Raw genomic sequence first — 12642 nt, 5'->3', positions numbered from 1 at the left:
TGGCTTAATGGTGTGGAACTAAAAGCTGTTTAATTTTTTTTTATTTAGTTTTTAATATATGCAGTTCTTGTGTTATTATAACCTTAGTACCATATCATTGCAAGTGGAAGATCAGGATGAACAGGATCCTGTAGCTCACCCTTTGTACTTGGTGCTAATGAGAGTAAGTGCTATTTACAAAGCAATAAAAAATGGGGCGATCATATCTCATTGAGGAGCCTGTAATAGTAATTAATTAGCAATTAATACCAACATGTAGGTGAAACTGTAAAAAAACATCTTATGGATTACTGTCAGTTTCTACTTTAATTTAATAAATTTGGGGGGGGTTGTCAGTTTTTATTGCAGCCTTGGGATGAAGTCAGGGACTTTGTAAAAGTTAAAAGCCATTAAGGGAAATGGGAAACGGGTGAAGCATAAAATGAAGGACCTCATGTTCTACCTGTCACGTTGTTTATTGTGGTTGTCACGTGAGGCTCATAGCCAATGACAGCCATGCTCTGCAACCGCACAGGGTGTCATCTTTTTACACGCTGAAAACCCATCAGTTGCGTCAAGTTATATACAAGAAGAGCGGATGCTGCATGGCGTGATTTTCAAAATAAAGGCGCAAGGGTGTGTCTTTTGTTATAGAAATCAGTAGTGGGCTGAATAGTGAAAATACATGAACATCCAATGACTGGACAAGGAGTAGGATCTTTTATATACATATCATTACACAAGTACAACTTTGATGGTTTTAGTTCTGCCTAAAATTATTTCTAAAAGTTGGTATTAGTCTATCAAAGTCAAATGAAGGAGCATTGCATCATCTATAATACAGAGGTACAAAATCAAGCTTAATTTCCATCAAACAGCTGGGAGATGGGAATGTTTGAGCAGATGAATTATTGTTCCCATAATTAATTATTCAAGAGTTGGTGTAGCCATGTGGCATTGTTTCTGTTGTATAGATACTGACTAATTGGTTTGGGCATCTGACACGAGGGTGTCACGAGAGTGGGTGTACTGGACAAAGGATGCTGAAAATGAAGCTGCCAGGCAGAAGGAAAAGAGGAAGACGTCAGGGCAGATTCATGTATAGTGAAGGAGGACCAGCAGAGCGTTTGTGCGACAGACGAAAATACTAGTGATAGGGTGAGATGGAAGCAGGTGATCTGTTGGTTAAACTGCAACATTATCAGTTTAACTATCTTTCAGTAGTCCAGGTATCTTTTTTTTTTTAAACCCCTGTACCTAATTTCTAACTGTTTTACAGAATTGAATGTGTAGGTTTTGCTAGTTTTACTGGATTATTGTTGGTCCTAATTGTATTTTTAAATCATTTCTACTCCATATATTTGTTTTAATTCGTTTTAGTTGTGTATTGTTGGGGGGGGGGGGGGGGGGGGTTAATTTACATTTCGTTTATGAGGTTAACATATGGGATTTCTCATTTTCACCAAATCATTGTTACTTTTTTCTTTGATTTTCGGTCATTGCAGTTTCTTAGTTTGTTGTCCTATTTTGGGTTGCTTTAATTTTGAAACACGTGACCGGAAGTTTTGCCCTATCTTTTCATTGGCTTGACAGGTGTGGAGCTCCCAGTCCTGGATTTGATGCCGTCCTTCGGCCAGTAGACTTCTGGCGGTCACACGCCGCACGTTTTTATCTTGCTTTTTTTAAACCGCCAGCACAATGTGGTTGTTGATGAGCTCGGGACCACCTTAAAGAGCACCTTCCTCTGATCCACATTACAGGTGGATCATATAGATCTATCGCATGTGCGGAGAGGGAAGTTTACCTCCACCGACCCGAGGCTAGAGGCGGATAATACAACGGCAGTTTATACGGTAAGTGATTTCGGCAGGGAGGCTGTGCAGTTATTGACACGGATTACGAGAAAGCTGTTTATGAATTGCAAATAAGTTGGTTACATTTTTGTTATTAATGCAATTCAGTATTTAAACTTTAGGCTGGTATACATCAGTTGCACATATATCAAAAGAAACTTTGATTTGGACTAAAAGTTGTAGCTCCCCGATACAGAACAAGCCCGGTACCCCACCCATTATTAAATATAATATAATCTAGTAATATAGTTAAATACGGGGCTCATTTAAATCTTGGGCGATTAATTGAATTGCAGGTTACTGTCCAGAGATTTCATCTGTCTGCCTTTGAATATATTAACTTGTTATTTACTGCTCATTTTACTAATGAGGAGGTCTGGTAGAATAAACCTCAAGATCTCTGCCCACATGTTCACGCTGGCATGCTTCACGGTTAAACCTGCTCTCCTTGGGCTCCCCGTGCTCAGCCGTCGCAGCCCTGTCTGTTCATACAGTCCTAACACCACTACATCACATAAAAGCACAGTGGAGGTCTGAGCTTGTTAACACGGCCTAGGAACGCATATTTAAAGTCACATATTCGCAGAATAGTGTACTCAGTGGCAAATGTTGTACGCAGTGGATCATGTATGATGAAAATATCTAAGTTAATATCTAAGTTATTGATTACTTACAGAATCTGTGTACAGAAAATGACTAAAATAATGGCTGGTTTTTACCTTTATCCCCTGAATGCCCTGCACCTAGGACAGATCTGTGCACCAGACGTTGTCATCTGATTTAATTTTAGTTCCCATTGTCATTCAGAGGTAAAGCTCTGAGCCTGCCCAGCTGCTGGTTACATAATGTCAGCTGAGGACTGCCACAGTTTAGTGAGCAGAGGGGGAAACTCGAGTGGAATTGAGCACAGACAACACAGAATGAGGCCAGATTACAGCGTTACATAAGGGATGTTTTACTTCCACTTGGCTGAGATGATGCAGATGATGGTGGTCCAGAAATAGGTCTGAGCAAAGGATGCTGCGTACACTATATTTACAAACGGTGGAGTGAGGATAAGCTTGTTAATGCACAGAGAAGGCTCTGATTGTCAGGTCATAAAAAGAGATATTTGTGTTTCATGTAGTGCAAGTCGGGCTTTGTTACTAATATCCTGTGGTAAATGTTTCCAGTAATTTTCATTGTGTGCGCACTGAATGGGCAATAGTCTGTATTACATTCAAGGACATACCTAATGCCTTTTGAATGAAATGGAGCCCAAATGTCTGGTGGCTTTCCTCCCTTCTAACCTTAACAAATCATCCTATGGCACTGCATGGTTCAGTAGGTTGCAATGGTCTGAACTACATCTATTAATGTTGATTTCTTTGCTGAGAGTCTGTACATCCTTCTGTTTACTGTCCAACCTGAAGTGATAGAAGATTAAGTGGGTTGAAATTTTGTATTGTACAATGCAGTTACAGATAAACCTCAAAAGTAAACCCATATTTGCTGTGCACATTGATTTTACGACATATGTTAGCAGTGAATTTCTGCTGGGATACATAGCACCACCAGCTCTCATCTATCGCAGCCGATTGAAAACAACTCTTATCTCCCATCTCCGTGTCACACAGAGCGGAAAGTCTTTGTCACATTGCTCAGTACAGGGGGAAAATGAGAAGAGTCTTATGGCACACACAGTCAGTGATTTCAAAGCAGATAATTTTCAAGCAAAAAAGGCAGTGTTCAGCACTGATTTAACAATCACTTGTTGGTTAATAGTAGTGTGGGTACAAAAGATGTTGAATGCAGATAAAAACAGAGACATCTTCTTTTCTGCTGGCCTCGTCAGGAATCAGCCATTTATTTGTTTTTGCCTTTGAAAGTGTATTTCCACTGTTGATCCAAGACTTAATGAATCAATTTAGGAATTTAAATGGGCAGCTGTATTTGTGGAGAATAGTAGAGTTAGTGTTCCACGTTGAGGTCAGCTGTATGTTAACAGTATAAGTATGCAACAAATCATGGGCTAAATTTATCCAGGATAAGATTTTTAAGGACAGGGGGGTTTGAAAGCTTATAATTATTACAGTTTAATTAATTTATTCAGCATTACAAACATGCAGTTTGTACACATGTACTTCTAAGATTTCCTTGAAGTCAACATGTGATCGAAACTGTTTTGTGTGGGTTTGCTTTGCATGAAATGAATTAAACCACGACACAATAATCAGAAAGATCAAATAAGAACTCTGAATAGCCAGATATTCTTGTCCATTTCTTTTTGTGGCATATTTTTCTCCCCTTCTGTACCTTAATGGAGTGCACAATCCTTCACAGCTATTACAGCACTATGTAACACAGTGGATCATGAACGTTAAAGATGATGAAAACAAAAGGTGAAACAAAAAGATCCAAAAGAGTTGAATTCATGCCAGAGTCATTGTTTTGGATTTCATTAGTTTTTTTATGGGTGTGCCTAGTAAAGTGGCCAGTGGGGTTAGTGCTTGAGGGAGCCACAGCAGCAGCACTGCAGGAGCTGTGGGCTGCATCCTAATAAACTGGGATGACTGCAGTGGGAGCTGTGAATAACACAAACGTCACAATTATACAACCCCTGAAATTTTCTGTCGAGTTTGAAACTCTACAGCGTGTCCCTGAAGTTTACATAATGTCGGCATTACATACAAATATGCTTGGAAAGAAAACTATAGAAATGTGGGCAACAATGTCCTGTTGTTGTCAAGGTGGTTGCTGTGAGCTGTAGATTTGGGGTTTGCCGTACTGTGTTTATAGATAAAAACTCAAAGTGTCTCAAAGTCAGAGTCATTATCCAAACATTAGATGGCCTGAACTTATATAAATATTGTCCAAGATACTACAACGTAGTAAAAGAATAAGCTAGATTGATGCACAATTGTGGGTACGTTCCTTTTCATGCACAATATTGTACTCAGGGCATCATCTTAAGTGATAACTTTAAAAATAGTCTCTTTTAATCAATTAACTTTTATGAGCAAAGTGTAGTAAACCAACAAACAATCAGTATTTGGCCTGGCTAAGCTATAACATATTGATATTCAGTACTGCTGTGCTTTATTTCCATGGAAATTTAAAGTCTTTCTCAGGATTAATGAAGGTCACATTAGGTAAACGTACATCTTACAACAAAAGCTAAAGTCCAGACCTTCCACTGCATGTGACAGTGAAAGAAATGCTGCGATATATAAACCCCAACAGCAGCATAATGCTTACTTACAGAGTGTGACGGAATCGATGAAAATCACTCACTCAAACATGATTCATGTTTGTTTTGCATCCTGTTACTGACACAAAAGTGATTTATGTGTTGACCTTTTGCTTCCCCGTTACTGTAAAACCAATTTCTCACAGCTGCTGTGGACATGGACCTGCTAAGAGCTTGGTGAGATGAGGTGTGCCTATTTGCGGTGACTTGGTTAGTTAATTTATATCCTGTAGTCTGTGTTTTTCCGCAGTTACATACTCAAAGTGACAAATTATACCTGACTTGTATTCATAGAGCAGAACCTCACTGTGCACTGCTGGATGGATGTGAGAGAGTGCACTGATTCAGCTGGTACTTGAAGTACAAAGCAGAGGGTCTGATATTAAATTACCACCTGGCAGATGTTTGTGTGTCCGCTGATTATGGTTTTGAGCTGACCTTGTGGGACTTTAACAAGCATGCAGAGAGGGTCTCCACTGTGCCATTTCTATTTAACAAGTCCACACTATCACAATATTTTTTTTTTTCATGGTGAAATTCACAGTTTAATGGAAATAACCAAAAAGACTCTTCTCCCTGCAGTCATGATGCTCTGAGGCCACTGCATGAGGCCGCCTGGGCGAACATGATGGAGGAGGCTGCCAGCCAGCTTGAAAGAGATCATGTACACAATGTCTACGACAAGATTGCTCCATATTTCAACGACAGCCGCTATAAAGCCTGGCCGAAGGTACGGCAGTTCCTCCTGGAACTGCAGCCTGGGAGCATCGTTGCTGACATTGGTGGGTCTCCAGCAGTAATGTGATCCTGAAAGTCCAATTACAGCTGGCTTACATTTCTTGTGTTATGTTGTAGCTGACTGTCTTGTCTTTCCAGGTTGTGGTAATGGTAAGTATCTCCACATCAACAAGGACGTGTTCAAGCTGGGGTGTGACGTTTGTCGCCCCCTGGTGGATTTTGCCTGGAGCCAAGGACATGAGGTCCAGATGTGTGATGGGCTGCATTTGCCTTACAGAGACAGCTGCTTTGATGCTGTGCTTTCTATTGCAGGTAATGGTCAGAACTATAAGCAGTTATTATAGATGAGATAAGAGGCTTTTTTTTTTTTTAAATATTTCACTTAGTAACAAATCACTCCCTTCATATGCATGAGCTCAAACGCCGTCATCTACCTCAAATTAAGTTAACTCATATAATGATAAACATCATATTACCACAAACTTGTGTTGCCAAGCCAACAGTGTGAAAAATAATTATTGTGTCCTACCAAAAAAAAGAGTGTAATTAGGTCCAAACCAAACAGCTGCACTATTCATTTATCTTCCATTATACACACAGTGTACATGATACCTCATAAATCCATGCTTAAAGCTGACAAATTCATATTTTTGTCACAGTCATTCATCATCTGTCCACCAAAGAGCGTCGTATTCGAGCAATAAAGGAGATGGCTCGCACTCTGCGAGTGGGCGGACGCATTATGATCTACGTGTGGGCCATGGAGCAGAAACGTCGTAAATTTGAGAAACAGGACATCTTTGTTCCTTGGAACCCCAATCCTCAATTCCTTCCCGGCCTCAACAAACCGAGGAGGAGAACCACAGCACAGAGCGTGAGCGAAGCCATAGACAACACTGAAAAGCACAGGAAGGTTAGAAGCACATCCTCTGTGGCAGACGAAGAAGATCTTGGTCGCACTACACCACAGCAGAGGACACACAAACTGTGGTTCTTCTCCAGGTCTCTTGATTCTGTGTTCGACTTCGGAAGCTTGGGGATCTCCCGTTCATCCTCCAGAGACATGAGCACTTTATCTTCACCCACAGGTGAAAATGAGGGGAACAAGTTCAACCTGAGTGGGAGAGGACGAGGACTTATCAAGCAAGTCTCAAGTTTCTTTTCTCCTCCATCTGTGGTCGGATCAGAAGAGGATGTCTTTGTCACAGAGCAGCACAAGGGACCGAATAATTCTGGAGGCAATGGCACCACTAACAACAGCAGCCCAGTGTCTTTAGTCCAGGAGTGTGGCTCTCTGGCTCTACCAGATCTAGTCTCCTTGCAGGGGGAGGACCTAAAGCAGTCTGGAGATGAAAGAGATGGAGGGCTGCTGGGAGAAGAGCTGCAGGAAAGCACACAGAGTCCTCAGGGGAGTGAAGGGAAGGTGGAAGGCTCCTGCCTGAGGTACTACCACGTCTTCAGGGAGGGCGAGCTGGCAGAGCTGATAGCGAATCATGTCGAAGAACTTCATGTTAAACACACCTACTTTGATCACGCCAATTGGTGTGTGGTGGCAGAGAAAGTTCAGGTATGGAAAATATGACCGGAACTTGTCATATTTGAGTTCACTTTGCATCGCCTCTGCCTCAAGTTTTAGCACTGAATTCCACATGTGAGAATAATGACATTCTTTTCATTTAAATGTGCAAATGTAGCCATTGTTGAAGGTCTAGGTAACACTAACATTCTCCAGTGCTGTAATTCTCTCATGAACTATTTAAAAATGAGATTTTTATCCATGTATTTATTTATTTATTTTATCCTGGAACCAGCTATATGTCAGAGCTTTTGGAAAGCAGCAAATAGATATTTTATGGAAGTGTTCAACTGTGGCCGTTACTGTATGTTGTACCAGATTATTTTTAACTATTTATTCTTTTTCAATAAATCTACAGTGTGTCTTTTAGAGTCGGTGTTTTGTTATTTAACCCTAGTGGGCTGCATCACAGCTATTGATTTGTATTTTAAAAGAACATTTCTTCTCTTTGTGCTTTAAATATGAGCAAAAGAGAAATGTACAAAGCTGCTGTTATCTTTTAATATATTGATTTCAGTAGAGAATTCTTTCTTTCTTTGTGTCTGCAAAATCGCATGCTGCTTATCTCTCATTAAAAGGAGCCAAATTTGCAGCTAGTATCAGCTGCGGACTTCTTGGTAACGCTTCCTGTGAAACTGCTCGTGCGTACTTTTTCATTGCACTCTCATACAAGTTTAAAATTGTGCAGAATCTCTTCCGAAACATTAGTGCCATTTTCTTGTTGTTTTACTCTACAAGTGTTCCAGACAACATGTCGCCAGTGGGCGTGTCTGTGTGTGCGCGCGCCCTTGATGTAGATATTTGCAATAGTGGCATTGTGTCTTGTAACAATTTGGTATGTCTCAGCAAATCAGAAAACTGCCTCATGTACTGTGAATAAACATTGCACTCTATCACAAGTATATCGCTGCTTGATGTCAGTGAATGACATAATAGGTGAGACTTGAAAAACTGTTTATATCCATTGTGGTGCATTTCTTTAGCTGTATAGTTTTTGTGGACCAACTAGGTTTGTCTTAAAAGTGGCAAATGTCTTGTGTGAGCTGATGTAAATACTTTGTTTTGGTTTTTTTATTAAATTTGTTTTTGTTCACGGGTGTTGTGTTGCTTTTACTCCCATTAACAACAAAGATTTGTTCATGTACAGTTTATTTCTAGAATATTTAATTGTCACACAGGTACAATTTGGTAAATGGTAAGCTAAAAGTCTTTATAGCCAACTTGCACATACTATACTAGAATCATCACCAGCCTACAAATGAAAGCCTTAATATTTGATTTGTGAGGATTTTTAAATAATTCTTTAACATGTAGTCACGTGAAGAAGATTTCCATTGGATTCTGCAGTCTATGCAATAACTTAATTATTTTACTGTAGGACTGTATTGGTCTCTCACATTGTAGTGAAATCCTCTTCTTTTTAAATATTGCTTCAGTTCATTAATGTTTATTGGCATTCATTTATGCACAGCTCTTAAAAGCCACACCACACTAGCATTTAAATCTGGTCTGGGTCACTACAACACCTTGACTCTTTTCTTTTTCAAACATTTTATTGTAGGTCGAGGTTGACTCAATGACCGCAAGGTGCCCAAATCCTGTGGATACAAAACAAACCCGAATCATTATCCCTCCACCACCGTGCTTGTGAGCTGATATGTGGTCTTTGCATTGACATGCTGTGTTTTGTACCCAAAATGGCGCTATCCATTATGGACAAGCATCTCTACTTTAGTCTCATCAGAAACATTGTTGCAGAAGTTTATTTAAATGCAGTTTTTTTTCTAATTGCATTGGAATGTTAACATTTCCGATACTACCTGAGGCTTGTAAAGTTTTTAGCTCTTAGTTTTTATGCCCCCCCCCAAAAAAAAAAAAATCCTCCCTGAGAGTTGTATTGTCTGACCTTTGAGTGAATTTTGTGGAATTTCCACTCCTGGTAAGATTGTGGCATTAACAGGGAGCTGAAAGCTCCAGTCCAGAAAACTACCAGAAACTCTGCTTTTGTGTTTTTGACCAATTAATCAAGAGCATTTGATAAGCAGCACCTCTTGATTCCTATATAAACAGTTTTTCCACAGGACTGTACTGAGTTCCATGAAAACCTTTTTCAGATGAATGTAAAAATATGTTGTTATGGTGGCTGTGATGTCCCTATAACAATATAATTGTAGTTACAAGACCATCATTGCAACGAACCAAAAATGAGTGAAATAAGTTCTAATATGTGACCGCATAAGATGTATCACTCCTACAGTTAATCTCAACTGTGTAAATTAAATAAATATGCCAAAGTAACTGAAGTACTGGTCAGTTTCTAATACATTTTTGAAACTTTCCAAATGACCATGGCATTGACTCTCAAATATCAGCTACCCACTGAGGATCCTCTTGATTAGGGAGCCAAGTTTTACATACCACACTCCCTCCAAACCTGAAACATGAATAGCAAGATAGCAAGGTTATAATGAGAACTCGGTTTTTAAACTAATTGTTTCTGTACATAAAATTGGACAAACAAGTCTTCTATCTGCTGTGTTTCATTTACCTGAGTTGCTGCTCTGTGGACGATAGAGTGTCTGAGTGCCAGTCTATCGATGTCTCTAGAGTATCCTCCACCAATAACAGCAGCGATAGGGACACCTCTTTTCACCACAGTCTTCAGCACAAACAAATCTCTCTGATAGAGCCCTAAGGGACACTTAAAGTCATTCAAAAAGTCTGTAAGTGATTTGAAGGTAAAAACACCTGGGTGTAAAACAGAATGGCTCACCTTGGTCTGTCAGGCGAAGCCTTCCGAGTTCATCTTCCCAGTGAGGATCAACCCCTGCGTCATACAAAACCAGGTCTGGGCGAAAGGTTTCCAGCAGCCAGGGAAGGTGGGCTTCAACTGTTGGGTACACCATCAGACATATTAGTGAGTTTTTAGAAGCATCTTCAATGAAAATCATCTTAACGTACAGAAAAACAAACAAACAGTAGTTTCAAAATCAGCAAGGACAAAAACAACAATTCTCACAAATTGAAAACAGTAGTGCTAGAATTGCGATTCAGTGATTAGATATTTATTAATATGGAGAGTATCTACATACCTGTGGAGAGGTAATCCTTGTCCTCCAGCCCATCCTCCACACTGATATCAAGGTCGCTCTGTTGTTTACGAAGTGGGAAGTTTTTCCCACAGTGCACTGAGAATGTAAACACAGAAGGCTCCTCTTTAAAGATGAAAGCGGTGCCATCACCCTGTAGGATGTTTGACACATGAAAAAGGTTTAACTTCTCAACAAAGACAAATGCTAATCCACAACAGAGACTAGTGTACTCCACCTGATGAACATCTAGATCCACAATGAGAACTTTGGGTTTAGTAGAAGGAGAATTAGGAGAATTGTCCATCGTGTATTTGGCTGCGACTGCAAGATCATTGAGGAGACAAAACCCCGAACCATAGCTGGGAAAAGCATGATGAGTTCCTCCTGCTGTGCTGCAAGCCAGACCCCTCTGCAGAGCGACTTCAGCAGCTAAAACAGTCCCACCTGGCAATGATAGAGAACGTTAACGGCAAACATAATGCAATCTTTCCGGGTCACGTGTACGTCATGAATTTCTCTCACCTGTTTCATATCGACAGCGCCTCACTATGCCTTCACTCCAGGGAAAGCCTGTCCTCCTTTGCTCTTGCTCACTTATTTTCCCATTTATGAAGTTGTCCAGGTAGTCCTCGGTGTGCACACAGCTCAGTAAATCCTTAGAGGCAATTTCAGGGACCCACACCTACTGTAAGAAAGGAAAAGGCACATCAACAGGAAAATGTGCTTTCCAATAAATACTACTACTTTTAATAGCAGCAGTGATATTCACTATTAGTTGATCTTGTTATGTTTAGAAACTGGATGCCTGTAAATCATAAAAAAGTCCAACTGTTTTGTCGGAAAAAAACAATGCTTGTAGTGACACACAAGCAGGAAAAACGTATTATCTGTCATTTATTATCAAATAATCGATTATAATCACAGGCAGATATCATAAAAGTGTCTCACTCACCTGTTTCTCTGTAATGACCTGATCTCTGAGCAAACACTGTAAAACACGGGGAAACTTGCCCATTGGAAACCTGTGATTGGGTGGGAGGTCACACACATACTTGCTGTGATGAACTACTGGAAGCGCGCTAGATTCGTGTCTCACCTGCGAGATGAAAAAGGTGAGTTTTATAACGCACCCACTGCGGCGTTCAGGGGAAAAATACTTCAGTTCACTTTGTTTAAATTATCATACAAACTTCTTACTAGTTCAGCATGAAAGCACCTGCAGGAGGTGAGAGCTTCACCAGTCATCAACCACGCGACTTTGGAGCGAGGTCCTTTAGAGAACAGCCGCTTAATGCAGGTCATTTCTAAGACAGGAAGCAATGAATGACAGTCGCTTACTTAAGACGGGAGAATGCTACATTATACACAGTTACGATGTTATGAAACGAGACAGGAAGTCCATAAAGTGTCCCGTGTACTGTGTAACGGGATGCTTGGCTGTTACAGCGCCTCCTCAATCTACTGCTGCCATCTCCTGTTATGGAGTGCAAATAACTTTCTGTGCTGCTGTCACGGTTTCTTTCTACTGCTCTGTTTTCTACTATAGTACAACTTGATGGTGAGTATTTTTTTTTTATCAGTTGTATCCTATCCACAGATTTACACGCATATACTATTTCAGTATTATGCAAAAATCTTGAACCACCTCTTAATGTTTTATCATTTGCTAGGAGAATGTGTGCAGGAGAATGACTTGTCTGAACTCTCAGTAATATAAGTAGTCTTCACAAGTAGCGCTCCAGGTTTATTGAAGGACATTTTAAATCTTTTTTTTCTTTTTTTAGTTGGCTGGTTTTTGTTTTATTCTCTATCAACATGACCCCACACTGCTTTAATAATGTTGAGGAGAAGCTATTCCATCACTGATAGTGATCCGTTATGTGTTTTTCTATCCAGCTGTGCTTTCACTGCCTTAGGATTGTGCTTAGAATGATTGTCATGCTGAAGTGTACTTCTGATGACTGTAAACACTCATTGTTTTACCTCTCTCATTTGGGTTCATCACTCAATAAGAGCTGCCGTCACTGATTTTCAGTCCAGTCCATTTGTTGGGTAATTTAGCATACCTCAGCCATTTCCCCCTGTTTCCCTTCCTTAATAATGCCTTCTTGATAGCCATCCTTCCACTCAGACCATTCATGATGAAGCTTCAGCAAACAGTAAATGGATCGACTG

General features: G+C 40.2%; 2 protein-coding genes across 6 annotated transcripts; one reads left to right on the top strand and one right to left on the bottom strand.

The window, feature by feature from the left end:
• The first annotated feature begins 1557 nt into the window (after positions 1 to 1557).
• trmt9b (tRNA methyltransferase 9B) lies at positions 1558 to 8468 on the top strand. Its single transcript, XM_040037665.1, has 4 exons — positions 1558 to 1832; positions 5644 to 5843; positions 5938 to 6111; positions 6459 to 8468. Exons 2-4 carry the CDS (start codon positions 5687 to 5689, stop codon positions 7379 to 7381), a joined length of 1254 nt encoding a protein of 417 aa, XP_039893599.1. The 5' UTR covers positions 1558 to 1832; positions 5644 to 5686; the 3' UTR covers positions 7382 to 8468.
• Positions 8469 to 8507: 39 nt separating this feature from the next.
• hdac12 (histone deacetylase 12) lies at positions 8508 to 11944 on the bottom strand. Of its 5 annotated transcripts, none has more exons than XR_005696682.1 (8): positions 11665 to 11943; positions 11420 to 11563; positions 10990 to 11149; positions 10703 to 10911; positions 10468 to 10618; positions 10149 to 10265; positions 9924 to 10076; positions 8508 to 9809 (listed from the first exon to the last, which is right to left on the bottom strand). XR_005696682.1 is itself a non-coding variant. In XM_040037669.1 (8 exons), the coding sequence occupies exons 2-8, from the start codon at positions 11480 to 11482 to the stop codon at positions 8893 to 8895; spliced, it is 924 nt and encodes a 307-aa protein (XP_039893603.1). In that variant the 5' UTR covers positions 11483 to 11563; positions 11684 to 11944; the 3' UTR covers positions 8508 to 8892. The 5 variants fall into 5 exon arrangements, 3 of the variants coding, with proteins under 3 accessions (XP_039893603.1, XP_039893601.1, XP_039893602.1); XR_005696683.1 differs by having other exon boundaries at positions 9924 to 10055; positions 11665 to 11942; XM_040037669.1 differs by having other exon boundaries at positions 8508 to 8973; positions 9924 to 10066; positions 11684 to 11944.
• Between the last annotated feature and the right edge of the window lie 698 nt (positions 11945 to 12642).

This window comes from Simochromis diagramma, unplaced genomic scaffold (genome assembly GCF_900408965.1).
Source record: "Simochromis diagramma unplaced genomic scaffold, fSimDia1.1 OVJJ01000463.1, whole genome shotgun sequence".
NCBI lineage: Eukaryota > Metazoa > Chordata > Actinopteri > Cichliformes > Cichlidae > Simochromis > Simochromis diagramma.
This window is presented reverse-complemented; position numbering and strand designations above follow the sequence as displayed.

Bases quoted from the DNA above. Each gene is read 5' to 3' on its own strand.
- trmt9b (XM_040037665.1), top strand. From the start codon at position 5,687: ATGATGGAGGAGGCTGCCAGCCAGCTTGAAAGAGATCATGTACACAAT. The intron at 5,844-5,937 runs GTGGGTCTCCAG...TTGTCTTTCCAG, and splicing joins GAGCATCGTTGCTGACATTG to GTTGTGGTAATGGTAAGTAT. The intron at 6,112-6,458 runs GTAATGGTCAGA...TTTTTGTCACAG, and splicing joins TGCTGTGCTTTCTATTGCAG to TCATTCATCATCTGTCCACC.
- hdac12 (XM_040037667.1), bottom strand. From the start codon at position 11,769: ATGACCTGCATTAAGCGGCTGTTCTCTAAAGGACCTCGCTCCAAAGTC. The intron at 10,912-10,989 runs GTGAGAGAAATT...TATCATTGCCAG, and splicing joins GCGCTGTCGATATGAAACAG to GTGGGACTGTTTTAGCTGCT. The intron at 10,619-10,702 runs GTGGAGTACACT...AACATCCTACAG, and splicing joins TGGATCTAGATGTTCATCAG to GGTGATGGCACCGCTTTCAT.